At 43.0% G+C, this 16,548-nt stretch overlaps 1 protein-coding gene across 2 annotated transcripts in view; it reads left to right on the top strand.

Moving 5' to 3' along the window:
• syt19 (synaptotagmin XIX) overlaps positions 1-16,548 on the top strand; it is a 78,086-nt gene that overhangs the window by 43,645 nt on the left and 17,893 nt on the right. For both annotated transcript variants that reach the window (XM_043705928.2, XM_043705926.2), the window contains one exon: positions 6,317-6,428. In XM_043705928.2, the coding sequence (XP_043561863.1) occupies positions 6,317-6,428 (112 nt within the window). The remainder of the gene's footprint in view (positions 1-6,316; positions 6,429-16,548) is intronic.

Genomic DNA, 16,548 nt, shown 5'->3' with positions numbered 1-16,548 from the left:
TGGGTGTCATTCCAAGCTTACCAATACCAGGCATAGATATTTTATTGGGAAAAGAATTGGTTGGGAGCAAAATATAACCCTCAAACATTGGAGGAGAGGGAAGCTGCAGGAAACAAGCAGCAGGAAAGCTGGAAAATGAAAGGGACTCATAAGCCCTATAGGGGGCAGCAAAACTCATCAGTTTGGACTGCCTCAAGAACAGAAGCTACTGAACCAAAGACTGGAATTAAACCACTGGGAAGCTGCAAAGAGAACTACACAGGGCAGCAACTTTCATAAAATTTGAGGCAGTTCAGGAAGTGTTAGTTGATGTAAACAGGGCTGAAATCAATCCAGACATGTCACAAAGAGTTGGGATACATCCAAAAGAGGTTAATAGGACCAGACCTAAGCTAACAGCTATAAATAAAGGCTAGAAAGGAGCAGGGAAAATAATGAAAGACAACAGGTCAGAGGCAGAGCACTAGTTAATAGATAATGCCAAAACTGTAAGAGGGTCACTGGAGTTTTTAAACAAACCAGGAGAAAGTAAAGTTGAAGGCTCACTTTGAGTCGCAGAGCAATATAGTAGAAGCTGAACATTCAAGTGATACAAGGGAAATGGAAGAAGTTATTGCCAAAACCAAGGAAAAGGGAAGGAAACATACCCTGCAGCAGAGAACACTGATGAAGGCTACCAAAGGCATAGCAATGAGTTAAACATAGAATTAGCCACTGGGAGATCCAACAAACAGAACAAACATGAACCTTAAACCAGTTCAATCAGATTGATGGAAAGCTAAAATGAGAGTGAGATGCTGGATGCAAGGTCCAGTCATCCTATAGAGGCTAACCTCAGATTACAACTAATCAATCTCCTAGAAATCAAATTGATAAAAATTTCTGAATCTCATGCATAGATTACAGAACTGGACATCAAAGGGTTAAGTGGCACAGATCAGAAAACAGATCTGACTGCTAATGCCAAAGCAGATTCAGAACCCAGTTTAAGTCAAAAAGTCTGAATGTGGAAAGTGGCACCTCATAATCAAACTGGAGAAATATCATTTGCATTCCATTCTTCCGGTTGGGGAGATGGGTTTGATCATGGGGAAAATGGACTATTGATGATCAGCTTTCATCACTTGACTTTAATAACGGAGATTTTCATGGACGATAAAGGCTGTTTATCAAGCCATAGAGTCATAGAGATGTTTCAAAAATGTTGACTTAAAATGGCTGCTGTGATCACCTGATAAACCCCAATAACCTACCAGGAATATACAAAACTAGCTTCCTGGGAATTACCACATTTCAATTATTCGCTTTGGGAATCAAAGGAAAGAGAAAGTAACATGGACTGACCACAGCAAGGTTACGGAAACCTCTCTCACTCTCCCTCTGTTTCATCTTCATACTCTGATATTGATGCCTATGAAAACCAACTTGAGAAAACGCCATTAACTGAACCCAGCTCCCAGCCCTGCCGAGTTTTCACCATCCCCTCAGACCTCCCCCTCACTGAGGACGAACGATCAGTCCTCAGCAAAGAACTCACCTTCATCCCCCTCCGTCCACGCATTAATGAATTTAATACACGCCGTGACATTGAACAATTCTTCCGTCGCCTCTGCCTCCGAGCTTACTTTCCCAATCAGGATTCCTGTCCACCTTCTGAGGACCCCTTCGCCCACCTCCAACACACTGCATCCACCTGGAAACCCCACGCTGGCATATTACCTGCCCTCGACCTCTTCATTTCCAACTGCCGCCGGGACATTAACCGCCTCAACCTGTCTACCCCCCTCCCCCACTCCAACCTCTCACCCTCACAACGCGCAGCCCTCCACTCCCTCTGCTCCAATCAGAAACCTCACCATCAAGCCAGTGGATAAAGGGGGCGCAGTGGTAGTCTGGCACACTGACCACTACACCGCTGAAGTCAAACGCCAACTCGAGGACACCTCTTCCTACTGCCCCCCCGACCATGACCCCACCCCCCATCACCAAACCATCATCTCGCAGACCATACAGAACCTCATCAACTCAAGAGATCTCCCACCCACAGCTTCCAACCTCATAGTCCGGGAACCCCGCATTGCCCGGTTCTACCTCCTTCCCAAGATCCACAAGCCTGACCACCCTGGCCGGCCCATTGTCTCAGCATGCTCCTGCCCCACAGAACTCATCTCTACCTACCTCGACACTGTCCTATGCCCCCTAGTCTTGGAACTCCCCACATACGTTCGAGACACCATCCACGCCCTCCACCTCCTCCAAGACTTCCATTTACCCAGCCCCCAACGCCTCATCTTCACCATGGATATCCAATCCCTCTACACCTCCATCCACCATGACCAGGGCCTCCAAGCCCTCCGTTTTTTTCCTCTCCAGACGTCCCCAACAGTACCCTTCCACCGACACTCTCATTCATTTGGCCAACTGGTCCTCACCCTTAACAATTTCTCCTTTGAATCCTCCCACTTCCTCCAGACCAAAGGGGTAGCCATGGACACACGTATGGGCCCCAGCTATGCCTGTCTCTTTGTTGGCTACGTAGAGCAGTTGATCTTCCGTAATTACACCGGCACCACTCCCCACCTCTTCCTCCGCTACATTGATGACTGCATTGGCGCCACCTCGTGCTCCCGCGAGGAGGTTGAGCAATTCATCAACTTCACCAACACATTCCACCCTGACCTTAAATTTACCTGGACCATCTCTGACACCTCCCTCCCCTTCCTGGACCTCTCCATCTCCATTAATGACGACCGACTTGACACTGACATTTTTTACAAACCTACCGACTCCCACAGCTACCTGGATTATACCTCTTCCCACTCTACCTCTTGCAAAAATGCCATCCCATATTCCCAATTCCTCCGCCTCCGCCGTATCTGCTCCCAGGAGGACCAGTTCCACCACAACACACCAGATGGCCTCCTTCTTTAGAGACCGCAATTTCTATTCCCACGTGGTTAAAGATGCCCTCCACATCTCGTCCACATCCCGCAATTCCGCCCTCAGACCCCACCCCTCCAACCGTAACAAGGACAGAACGCCCCTGGTGCTCACCTTCCACGCTACCAACCTTCGCATAAACCAAATCATCCGCCGACATTTCCGCCACCTCCAAACAGACCCCACCACCAGGAATATATTTCCCTCCCCACCCCTTTCCACCTTCCGCAAAGATCGTTCCCTCCATGACTACCTGTTCAGGTCCACGCCCCCCTACAACCCACCCTCCCATCCTGGCACTTTCCCCTGCCACCGCAGGAACTGTAAAATGTGCGCCCACACCTCCTCCCTCACCTCTATCCAAGGCCCTAAAAGAGCCTTCCACATCCATCAAAGTTTTTCTTGCACATCCACTAATATCATTTATTGTATCCGTTGCTCCCGATGCGGTCTCCTCTACATCGGGGAGACTGGACGCCTCCCAGCAGAGCGCTTTAGGGAACATCTCCAGGACACCCGCACCAATCAACCACACTGCCCTGTGGCCCAACATTTGAACTCCCCCTCCCACTCTGCCGAGGACATGGAGGTCCTGGGCCTCTTTCACCGCCCCTCCCTCACCACCAGACGCCTGGAGGAAGAACGCCTCATCTTCTGCCTCGGAACACTTCAACCCCAGGGCATCAATGTGGACTTCAACAGTTTCCTCACTTCCCCTTCCCCCACCTCACCCCAGTTCCAAACCTCCAGCTCAGCACTGTCCCCATGACTTGTCCGGACTTGTCCTACCTGCCTATCTTCTTTTCCACCTATCCACTCCACCCTCTCCTCCCTGACCTATCACCTTCATCCCCTCCCCCACTCACCCATTGTACTCTATGCTACTTTCTCCCCACCCCCCACCCTCCTCGAGCCTATCCCTCCACGCTTCAGGCTCACTGCCTTTATTCCTGATGAAGGGCTTTTGCCCAAAACGTCGATTTCGGAGCTCCATGGATGCTGCCTGAACTGCTGTGCTCTTCCAGCACCACTAATCCAGAATCTGGTTTCCAGCATCTGCAGTCATTGTTTTTACCTAATCAAGGATATCTGCTAACTTTGCAACTGCTGAGAAAATAGGATGACAGCGAAACAGTTGAGACTCTGGTTTCACCCTCACAATCAAAAAATTGTACAAAATTAAATTGTAACAACCTTTTTTTCTGTTTGTATCAGATACTGCCCTCTTCACTTCTCTGTAAACTCAATACGTATGTTACAATGTGTATGCATTTGATGGTTTTTTTAGTAATAAAAAGTCACGCTCTTTCACTCAAAAAATAGAACTGTTTCTCTTTGATTTTAATCTTGCTAACTATATTTAATTGAAGAGTGGTAGCGATGGGCTAAAAAGGAAAATAAAATTATATTTGTTGCAACTATCAACAGGAGTTTAAAAAAGAGAAGAGCCATGCCCCCCCCCCCCCCCCCCCCCTTCGCTTGGTTGTAACAAAATCCAAAATGGGATAGCTGTTATTCAGTTATTCATATGACTTGCATACTATAAGGAGTGGAAAATCAGTAACCCACAGCAAGTTAAAGGTAGTAAATACATTTATAAGCTTCATGTAAATTAGTGGTAAGACCTCACATGACCAAAAACAGCATTAGAAAGGCCACTGCACTATAAAGTAAATTAGTGTGATTTCAGTCCTTCGAGCTAACAAGCTAGAAAGAAGTTATTGAAGACCCTACATTGTAACATGAAGACACGGCTTGCACACCATCAGAATCATAGAATTGCTACAGTGCAGGAGGAGGCCATTTGGCCCATTGTGTTTGTGCTAGCTCTCCAAATGCACAGTTCATTAAATGTCATAGTCCTGCTTTCAGCCTGTAACACTGCACTTTTCAGGTAACCATCTAAGTCATTTTTAAATGTTTCAGTTGCACTTGCTTCTACCACAATTATGGGCAGTGAATTCCACATCTTCATCATTCACTGCATGAAAAGGGTTTTTTCTTGTCTTGCTTTTACTGTTTATTTTCAGTCAGTGTTTTGTCATTCTTGGCACTTTTCATGAATGGTAGCAATTTCTCCCTATTTAATCTGTCCTCATGATTTTGAATACCACAATCAAATCTCCTCTCAACCTTCTCTTCTTCAAGAAAAGCAGCCCTAACTTAGAGTCATAAACATGTCCAGCATAGAAACAAACCAATTGGTCCAACTTGTCCATGCCGACCAGATATCCTAAAATAATCTAGTCCTATTTGCCAGCATTTGCCCCATATCCCTCTTCACCTCTCCTATACATAGAACCATCAAGATGCCTTTTAAACATTGTAATTCTACCAGTCTCTACCACTTCTTCTGGCAGCTCATTCCATACATGCACCATCCTCTGCATGAAAAAGTTGCCCTTTTAAATCTTTCACCTCTCACCTTAAACTTATGCACTCTACTTTTGGATGCCACTAGCTTAGGGAAAAGACCTTGGCTGTTCACTCTGTCCATGCCCTTCATGATTTTATAAACTTCTATACGGTCACCCCTCAGCCTCTGACCCTCTCGGGAAAACATCCCCAGCCTATTCAGTCTCTGCCTATAGCTGAAACCTTCCAACCCTGGCAACATCTTTGTAAATCCTTTCTGATCTCTTTTGAGTTTCACAATATCCTTCATATAGCAGGGAGGCCAGAACTGAATGCTTCAATTTTTCTTTAAAATGAAGTTTCTCATACTTGGAACCATTCTTGTGAATCTTTTCTGCACTTTATCCAATGCCTCCACATCCTTCTCAAATGGCAATGTCTAGAATTAAATGTAAAAGGATCTGGTATACACATTCAACATAACATCTTTGTTGCCATACTCTGTGCCCCTCTTAATAAAACCCATATGATACTATTTGTTTTATTAACTGCTCTCTCAACTAATCCTGTCTCCTTTAGTGACTTATGCATCTATCCCATTTAGAATCATGTCTTTTATTTTGTTTCGTCTCTCCATGTTCTTCCTACCAAAATAAATCACTTCACAGTTTTCCACTCTGAAATTCATCTGCGACCAGTCTGCCCATTCCACCAATCATTCCATGTCCTTCTGAAGTTCCACTCAGTACTCACAATTTACAATGTTTCCAAGTTTCAGACAATCAGCAACTTTGAAACATGCCTATAGCCCGAAGTGTAAGTCAATATAAAGCACATCAATCAATCACAGATGTCTGGGCAACATCACTACAGACCACCAGATTCTTTAATTGCTTAAGATTGACAAAAGGTGAACTGCATGCAAACAGCAACAACAAGAACATTACTTATATTTATATAGCATTTTTGACGTAATAGCTTCAGTCCTACTGTAATTTTACTTGTTTTTTGCTTCCTTCAGGAGGTCATTGGGGAAATGTTTCTGTCTCTTAAATATCTTCCAACAGCCCGGAAATTGGAAGTTGTCTTGCTGAAGGTGAAAACTGGCTGCTTGAACACTGGTCCAGATATAGGTATTAAAGGCTATGTCATTTACATAATGTTGTTCCTTGGCCATTTGTGGATGATACCTAATGATAAAAGATTTAAGAAAAATGTTTTCATTTAAGTATGAATTCAGTAAACTCTTTACCTCTTCAGTTATCATATCTTTAATGATCTTATAATACTGATGTTTTTGTAATGGGCATTGAAGCCTGAATTGTTAAACATTCACTTTGAATGAGAGATATTTGGGCTCATGTATTGACGTTTCCATGCCATAGAATCATAGAAGCAAATAAAGATAGGATTAGAATGTTATGATCTGATCAGTAAGTTCCTGATTTTGGCTCTTGCAGTTAAGATGTCACTTCAGAAAATATATGATGTTCCACTGAAAGGTTGATGGCAAATAATTAAAGATAACCTTGGATGCCATCTAGTTATTTTATCAGTAGTTACAGGGGTACAGACACATAGGGTTCTCCTAATAGAGTAGTAGGAGGCCTTCACTAATGATGTAGGCACAAATGTCAAATCCCACTAAGCTTTTAGAGAATTGAAATTTAGTTAATTTAAGTAAAAGAAAATAAATGAAAAGCTAGTGTCAGTGACAAAGGATTGTCCTAAGAATCTATGTGGGCCGCTAATTCCCCTTAGGGAAGGAAATTGGCTCTTGCTGAATTCTGAATTTCTTTCACGAACCTTGACAAACACCAGCTCAACACATTCTGTTGAAAGTAGTGAACAAACTGGACATTGTTGCACTGGGGAAGTGACAGTAAGGGAAGGGAATGTGGTGCTGGCGGAGGTGAAGTAAGAATCTCCTGGCTGGATATTAGCTGCACTCTGGAGAAGTGTCACTGGATCCAAAATGTTAACTCTGCTTTCTCTCCACAGATGCTGCAAGATCTGTTTGATATTTTCAGCAATTTGTTTTTGTTGTTGTGGATATTAGCTCGGCTGCCTGATACAGTATATGAGATAGCTGTTGGATACATTTTTGGGCAATGGTGAGACTGCATTTGCAGTTCATCTTTACACTTACCTAGATGGAGGTAGAACATTAAAGGTACAGGATTTGGTACATTCACTACCAATTAAATGCCAACTTTATAGCTGCAATGTCCTGAAGCACAGAGGTGTCCAATCTTTATGCATGAGTTTGGTGGGAAAGGTCATATTTGAATTTTTTTTCACTCAGGGTGCTGATCAGCAAATTTCAGAAAGCTACAGTTTGTCACAGCATAAATGTTTTTGTTGCTATGACGCTATTTAAGAAAGGTGGTAAGTTGTTGGAAGGAATCCTGAAGGACAGGATTTACATGTATTTGAAAAGGCAAGGACTGATTAGGGATAGTCAACATGGCTTTGTGCATGGGAAATCATGTCTCACAAACTTGATTGAGTTTTTTGAAGAAGTAGCAAAGCTGGATGTGATCTCTTTGGACTTCAGTAAGGCACTTAACAAGCTTCCTCATGGTAGACTGGTTAGCAAGATTAGATCACATGGAATACAGGGAAAACTAGCCATTTGGATATAGAACTGGCTCAGAGGTAGAAGACAGAGGGTGGTGGTGGAGGGTTGCCATTCAGACTGGAGGCCTGTGACCAGTGCAGTGCCACAAGGATCAGTGGTGGGTCCTCTACTTTTTGTCATTTACATAAATGATTTGGATGTGAAAATAGGAAGTATAGTTAGTAAGTTTGCAGATGACACCAAAATTGGTGATGTCAAGGTGAGCAAAGAAGGTTACCTCAGATTACAACAGGATTTTGATCAGATGGGCCAATGGGCTGAGGAGTGGCAGATGGAGTTTAATTTAGATAAATTAATTAGGTGCTGCATTTAGGGAAAGCAAATCTTAGAAGGACTTATACACTTAATGGTAAGGTACTAGGGAGTGTTGCTGAACTAACAGGACCTTGGAGTACAGGTTCATAGCTCCTTGAAAGTGGAGTGTCAGGTAGATAGAACAATGAAGAAGGCATTTGGCATGTTTTCTTTATTTGTCAGAGCACTGACTATAGGAATAAGGAGGTTATGCTTTGGCTGTACAGGATGTTGGTTAGGCCACTTTTGGAATATTGTGCGTAATTCTGGTCTCCCTCCTATTGGAAGAATGTTATAAAACTTGAAAGGGTTCAGAAAAGATTTATAAGGCTATTGCCAGGGTTTGTGGGTTTGAGCTTTAGGGAGAGGCCGAGTAGGTTGGGACTATTTTCTCTGGAGCATTGGAGGCTGAGGGGTTACCTTTGTAGAGGTTTTTAAAATCATGAGGGGCATGGGTAGGGTAAATAGACAAGGTCTTTTCTCTGGTGTGGGGGAGTCCAGAACTAGAGGGCATAGGTTTAAGGTGAGAGGGGCAAAATTTAAAAGGGTACTGAGGGGCAAAATTTTCCACAGAGGATGGTGCGTGTAAGGAATGAGCTGCCAGAGGAACATTTAAAAGGCATCTGGATGGGCATATGAAGAGGAAGGGTTTAGAGGGATATGGGCCAGATGCTGGCAAAGGGGACTAGATCAGGTTAGGATATCTGGTCGGCATGGACAAGTTGTACCAAAGGGTCTGTTTCCGTGCTGTACATCCCTATGACTCTATAGCTGCTCGTGTCCTCCACATCTCCTCCTGCCCTCCCTAGCAGGAGTGGCCTCTCTCACATTCCCTTTCCTGAGACTTCAGCACAATTCTCTATTCCACCACCACTCACTCCATGACTCTTAATCCTCTTCTCGCCAAGATAGTGTCTCCCTGAAACCCTGTCCAGCTCTGACCAGCAGACTCACAGCTGTGAATCTAGGTCCTGGGCTGAGTGAAGCCACTCATGTTGCATTGCCACTGCTCCTCCAGTCATTGATGGAATCCTACCTGTATTTGCTGCTGTTAGGCTCACGACACAGGAGAGAAGTGATTGTGGATTAGAGCAATAGATCCTACAAGATCTTCCAGTTACACTTTCCTGTATTTTGAACAAAGGCCAGTGGACTGTATTACCCGTCACCAAATTAGGCAGCTTATTGGTCAAGACTGCTATAGCAGATGTGACAGTTTTATTCAAAGTATTCTTCTGACTCAGAAATGCAGAGAATGTTCCAGATTAAAGCAGTACAGACACAATTCCTGCATAACAAGAGCTGTTTGGTTGCTTTGATATCTGCTAAACTCTCCTGCATGCCCCCTTTTCTTGTACCACTTCAACCATGAAATACTGGGTTGAACTTTTACTTACCTGATCCACAGGCTTGCTCAGAAAGTCATAGAAATCCAGCGTTTGAACTTTCTCACATGTATTTGGGTTTTATTGAGTCCAGCGTCTCATTGGTTTCCACCAGAAAGTAAGCTCAATGAATAGAAGGACACTAGGAAGCTCAGAGGAACAGAAGGATCTTGAAGTTCTTGCCCACAAATCCCTGAAGGCAGCAGGACAGGTTAATTGGGTAGTTGAGAGGGAATGGACTTCATCAGTTGAGGCACGGATTATAAGAGCAGGGAGATTATGTTGGAGCTGTATAGAACTTTGGTTAGACCATAGCTGGAATTCTGTTTACAGTTCTGGTCATCGCACTGTAGGAAGGATGTGATTGTACATGAGGGGAATCAGAGGAGATTCACCAGGATGTTGCCTGGTATGGACCATTTTATCAATGAAAAGAAACTGGATAAGCTCAGGTTGTTTTCTTTGGAGCAGAGAAGGATGAGAGGGAACCCAGCTGAGATGTATAAGATTATAAGGGGCATGGAAAAGGTGGATAGAAAACAGTTGTTGCCTTTATTTGAAAGTTAATAATGAGGGGGCATAGTTTTAAGGAGAATGGCAGGAGATTTAGAAGGGATTTGAGGGAAAGCTTTTCCACCCAGAAGATCATTGGAATGCACTGTTAGGAAGGGTTGTTGAGTTAGGTAATTTCACAACCTTTAAAAAGTAATTGGATCAGCTGTTGAAACATCATAACATTCAAGGCCATGAGACTAGTGTAGGAAGGTGGGAATAGCATAGATTCAGTGTAGCTTTGGCAATACAGACTTGATGGGCCAAAGCATCTCTCCTATAGTGTATGATTGTGTGGTTCTACAATGAGCTTGCCTCCAGTGAGCTGGGGAGGGCGGTGGGGAGTGCAGACAGTAAAGACTGGAGAACATATAAAGCAGGTTTAGCTTGTGAGGGTGGCAGAGGGTTCAACCATGGGGGCAGGAGATGGAGGGATTTCATTCAGTAGTAAGTGAAGTCTGGGGTGGGGTGGGGAGTCAATAGTTTGTTCTATTTTAAATTGTAAGTTTGCAGATGACATGAAAATTAAGGGTGTTGTTGATATTAAGAAGGAAGGTCTGATTTTGAGCAGCTGGTAAACTAGGCAGAGTAATGGTGTTTAATCCTAATAAGTGCAAGATTTTGGGAGGTCAAAGAAGGGAAGGATATATACAATGAATGTTAGGTCCCTACTGAAGAACAAGGGGACTTTGGTATACAAGTTTACAGACCCCTGAAGATATCAGCACAGGTAGACAGGGTAGCGAAGTCGGCATACAGGATGGGTGCCGCCTTGAGCCGGTTGTAGAACGTAGGAGTAGGGAAGTCTTGGTACAATTTTATAAATGATTTTAAACATTGGTTAAGCCACAAATGGAATACAGTGAGCAGTCGTAATAACCACACTACCAGAAAGATGTGCTGGTGAGGGTGCAGTGGAGATTCACTAGGATGTTGCCTGGGATGAAAAGTCTCAGTTATGAGGAAAGACCGGATATACTGGGTTTGTTTTCCTTAGAGCAGATGAGTCTGAGGGGAGGATCTGACTGAGGTGTACAAAATTATGAGAGGCATAGACAGAGTAGATTGTGAGCATCTTTTCCTCATGGCAGATATGTCAAAGATCAGAGGGCACACATTTAAGGTGAGGAACAAGTGGTTTAGAAGAGATCTGAGAAAACAGATTTCTACTCAGAGGGTGGTAGAACTATAGAATGTGCTGCCTGTGAGCGTGGGGGTGGAAAGCACTTTTGCAACATTTAAGAAGCACCTGGATGAGCACCTTAAATGCCAAGGCATAGTTCATTCATTAGCGGTCCCTTGCAGACAAGAATGGCTTTCTTCCACTCTCAGGGTGAGTCTGTAGGTGGCTATGCAGACTGATGTGACAATTGCAGGCTCTGTTGCATTTGGGACAGAAGGTGATTGTGAGAAGGGGTGGAGGGGGTTCCTTGCACTGTTTTCACTTGGCTTCCACTTTTTCCCAATGGCAAGTCTCAAGGTGCTGATGCCTGCCCAGATGCTCCTTCTCCACTCTGGACAGTGTTGCACCAGTGATTCCCAGGTGTCTGTCGGAATGCTGCACTTTGCCAGTGAAGCCTTGAGGGTATCTCTGATAGCTTACTCTGTCCATCAGGGACTCAACTGCCATTTCAGAGCTGGGAGTAAAGTGCCTGCTTAGGGAGCCTTGTGTTGGTCATGCAGACGACATGTCCAGCCCATCACAGCCAGTCAAAGGTGGGTCAGTGCCTTGACGCTGGGGATGTCCCTCCATTACAGCCTGGAGAGAGGGTGCCACATCATCCTGGTATGCTATGCTCTGCACAATTGGAGCAGACAACGAGGTGATGTGATACACTTTGAGAATGGGAGCAATCTTTCAGGAGGAGGATGAAGACACTAAGGGTCCTTGTCCATGACAGAGTTCAGATGTATCAGGGTTTACAAACCTGACAGGACCTGTTTAACACTCGGTTCCAGTACATGGCAGCTGGGTGCAGCAATTGTGAACTGTAAAATAGCTGTTGGTCAGCATGGCATTTGGTTTGTATCATGGGACTTAACTGCAGCTTCTGTTGGTTTTGTTTGTCATTGCTTTTGCTCACTGCAAATCAAAGCTCACAATTGTCTTTGACTAATTGCTGACATGATCCCCTCCTGAACAATTACAAGCTGGAGGTCTCCAGTGCGCATTGGAGACAAAGTCGCAGTGGCTGCGTGAGGGTGTTTAGATGGGATGTAGCTAAGGACAGGTAAATAATGGGGCTTGTGGGTAAACAGTGACAAGGGTGAGAATGGGGTTGTATGTGCAAGGGAGTGTTATGGACGCCATGAGCTGTGTAGTTCTGTGCTATTACTTTGTTGGTGAACACCAATTGCCAACATATGTCTGGGGGCACGGAAGCCTTTTAAAGATGGCATGGACACCAGAGATGCTGATCTTTTGGGGGATGTCCAAATATTGGTCAGATTTCTGGGAACAGCGAATGGTAGAAAGGAGCTAGAATCTGGGGAGAAGGGTGCTATTAGAGCAGGATAGTAGTTAATGAGACTAGGTTAGTAAGGTATTGGGAAAAATTCTCACTAGGCCTCGTGAGGAGAAACCTTCCGTAAAGCATGGTGAAACTGAGACTTAAACAAAAATCCATAAGATTCAACCCTATAGGCAAAATAGGCTTTATCTGTGCTGTAGCCATCTATTTAAAATGTAATGTTTTCTAAATATTAATGGTTTAGCAGACAATAGGCTTTTATTAGTTTGGCATTGGACCTAATTTACAGTTGTAGCAAAATAAACAATGAAATATAAACAAATTTCTTATTATTTTAATTAAATTGACAAAAAATCTTAATGAAACACTCAATGCTAAAAATATACTGTAAACAATAGAATTTTTAAAAAAACCAAAAATCTACCCCTTAATCTAAATCTACATCTATTACACAGGAAGTTTTCATTAGACTCAAAATTAATCAAACAGCATTATTCCCATGTGTTTGAAGCAAGCATGTACACCTTCATTCAGTTTAAATATCTTAAAATTGTTTGGTACATCTTAATAAGGCTCATGTGCATGACAGAATTCTCAGGAAAAAGTACTTTGCCAGAAACAAATATATGTTGAGAATTGTGTGTGAGAATCAGGCCTACTCTTGATTTCCTGATATTTTGACCTTTGTTCACATGATAAACAGAACCATAACTATTGAAGCACTTTGGGAATTCTACCGTATTAACTCAAGAATCAAGAGACAGAAATTCCTCCCATTCATAATTGATAGATGAGACATTAGCCCAAAGCAACACAAAAGTGATAAATTAATGGATAATAAAATGCTAATGTGAAAAAGGAAATAAAATCAAGGAACAGCAGAGAGGCAGAAGAAATTTGTGAAAGTAGAATTTCCTGTGATCTCGTATCAAAATCTGAGGAAATTTGTTAAACATAATTTAAATCATTATCAGATTAAATGCTCATTGACAATAGAGCTAATTGTTCTCCTGCTTTACTGTATTGTTTCATTATTCCTGTGTGGAGCACTGGCGCCTATGCCTGAATGCTGATTAACAAATGAGATCTGAATATGGAATCTTAGCACACATTGTGAATCGCTTTGAGGAAGATTGATGGCCTAACAAAGATATTGGTATTGTTCAAGTTTAGTGTTTCTGTAGGGAACAGTGTAACAATCACACAGAATTACATATAAAAAAATCCTGATCAGGTAAGGAGGGCAAGGAGGGAGGAATAGCATGTCTAACAGCTAGATTCATATATAAAATAGAAAGGTAAAATCACCTTAGTCCTACTGGACCATAGGGCTGCTCTATCATTAGAGAGAGATGACTGGTGGTTGTTTAATCAGAGAGTCATCACACCTCAAGGTGAAGGAAAGGCTGAGGAAGGAGAATCCTTCATTGTGACCTCACACAAAATAATTCTTATTAGTGAACACTATCATACCAGTAATGCTAGAATTATTCACACACCCAAAGAGAAGCTAGATTAATCAGTGTTGTATAATTGAAATTGTTATCAGAACAGAGATGAAGAGAAATTACTTCTCTGAAATGGTTGTGAATCTGAGAAATTTAGTACTCCAGAGTACAGTGTGTGCTGGGACATTGAGTACATTTGAGGAGGAGATTAACAGATTTTTCATTAGAAATGGATTGAAGGGTTATGGAGAACAGGCAGGAAAGTGGAGTTGAGGCCAAGATGAGATCAGCCATGATCATATCAAATGGTGGAGCAGACCCAAGAGGCTGAATTGCCTACTCCAGCTCCTAGCTTTTATGTTAGTGGTTTTGCTATTTTCATTATATGAGAACAAACCCCTCAACAATCAGTTAATGCAGTGATGTAGACTTTAAGCAAGGAAGCTACATCACTTCATGAATGTTACTTACTTGCAAACTCAAAAATATGGGGAACTAATGATCAAACTGGGGGTGAGTAGCATTTGCATAGCCATGGATCAGGTTGACTTTCATTCTTAAAATTGTATGTTATCCTGAAAGAGTGAGGAAAATGAAAGAAACAAGTAAAAGAGAACGAAGAACAACTAAAGTCAATGCTCAGACACATGCGGATCCACCCGGAGGTTTCAGAAGGACAGGTAGCAGGGAACTAAATTGAGGGAAAGGCAAAAGTTCAGTTTCTCAAAAGTGGGTTAAATATTTGGTATTATATTCTCTGAGCCTTTCAGGCAGGTTGGTTTCCCTGACCTTGATGGTTGCAGTCCTTCTGTACAGCAAATACACCTAATGATCACCTTAGCTTGTTGTGTTATTATCACTGGTGCAATCTGGTCAAGACAAAATAGGAAACACAAGTGTTCACAGAGCTAACTAGACAAAATGTGTACTTGGTGGGGTATATTTCTTTCTTCAAGCTCTGTTGTGTACAAAATTCTTCAGTAACTTGGTTACATTATAACCAAGGTGTTTATTTGCACAAATACTTACAGAACAAGGGGTGAAGCCTGATTTGGTTAACAAATCTGCTCAAGTGAGGCAGGCACACTAACTGTCTCCAGCAAACGGAGCACAACTCAAAAGGGAACTCAACTCAAAATGTTCAGATAAAAGTGCATTCGGTTGAAAGAATCATTAGAGAATGGAACTTAAAAGACATGGTTGTCAGGGCTATTGGAAGGATTGTGAGAAACGGAGTGTGAAAATTGGAATATAGAAGGGAGAGTCACAGTGATGGGGCAATATGCTGTATCAACTCCTAACACCAATATCTCAACCATGTTCGATAGTTTATTTAATTCTGAGATGAAGAGCACCTATGACTATTGGTTATACCATGTGCAGCCACGCAGCAGCATTCATCAACCCATGTATCTGAAAGTTAAGGACATGGTGATGAAACTGTTATGCAGGCTGTAGATTCCAGTGTTATAGGGCTGAACATCAGGGGATAAGATGAAGGAAACCAAGAGGCAGATTGAGCTAATTGTTTCTTGTATGGAAAAAATTAGGCTAGCAAGATTTTGCACTTGGCAAAAACAAGAAGAGGAAAACAGTCATGGGTCATTCCGAATGGACCTCATCATATAAATGTGGCTGTAGGGCAATACATGAGCAATACATAAGGGCCCAAAGGGTAGCTTAACTATTTCAAGATCTCAAATAGAAAATAAACATCTCATTCCAGATACTTCCTCACAGTTCAGTACTTCACAGAGGTTTGACCAGCTTAACCCAGCAGCTGTGCTGGTACTGCTGAGGTGAAGAAGGTGGCGATGTAAGCGGAATGCCAACAGAATCTGAGACATGAGGCTATGGATGAATGAGCAGCACATGAAGAGGGGTACCAATGCCTTCACTGCCATCAAGCAGTGTACTGAGAAAGTGTGTACCTGAAGATGAGTGAAAGCTGGAGATATTGCCATATGATCGGAAACACCATCACCTACATCTGCCACGTTCAATAGGCAGATCAGCAGCTATACCACTTGAGAGACAGTGGTGTGCCTGAGGAGATGAAGGTCACAGCAACATTGAGCTTCCTTACCACCAGCTCCTTTAAAACCTCAGATCCCTGTGTTTAGCATCTTCTAGTTAGCAGTTCACAAGTACATTCAAGATTTCACAGATGCCCAGTGCATTAGTGAGCCAAGTTACCGGGCCATCAGATTTATAGCCATCTTAGGTACAAGGGATCATTACCCAGGATCATCACTGAGCAGTCAGCTGGTCTTCTGAAGATGTACTTCATCCTGGACCAGTCAGGAGGATCTCTCTGACACGTCAAAGTCTCCAGAATAGCGATTGTTTGCTGCACTGTCCACAACCCAACTCCACAAAGGGAGTGATAACTAAGAAGAGGGGGAGGTGGACCAGTCTTCTGAGAGAAAGAAGAAGTTGAGTCAGATGGCGATGTTGAAGGA

The sequence above is a fragment of the Chiloscyllium plagiosum genome, unplaced genomic scaffold (genome assembly GCF_037043375.1).
Source record: "Chiloscyllium plagiosum isolate Xiang-an unplaced genomic scaffold, Cpla_swu_hap1 HiC_scaffold_18, whole genome shotgun sequence".
In the NCBI taxonomy this organism is placed as follows: Eukaryota; Metazoa; Chordata; class Chondrichthyes; order Orectolobiformes; family Hemiscylliidae; genus Chiloscyllium; species Chiloscyllium plagiosum.
This window is presented reverse-complemented; position numbering and strand designations above follow the sequence as displayed.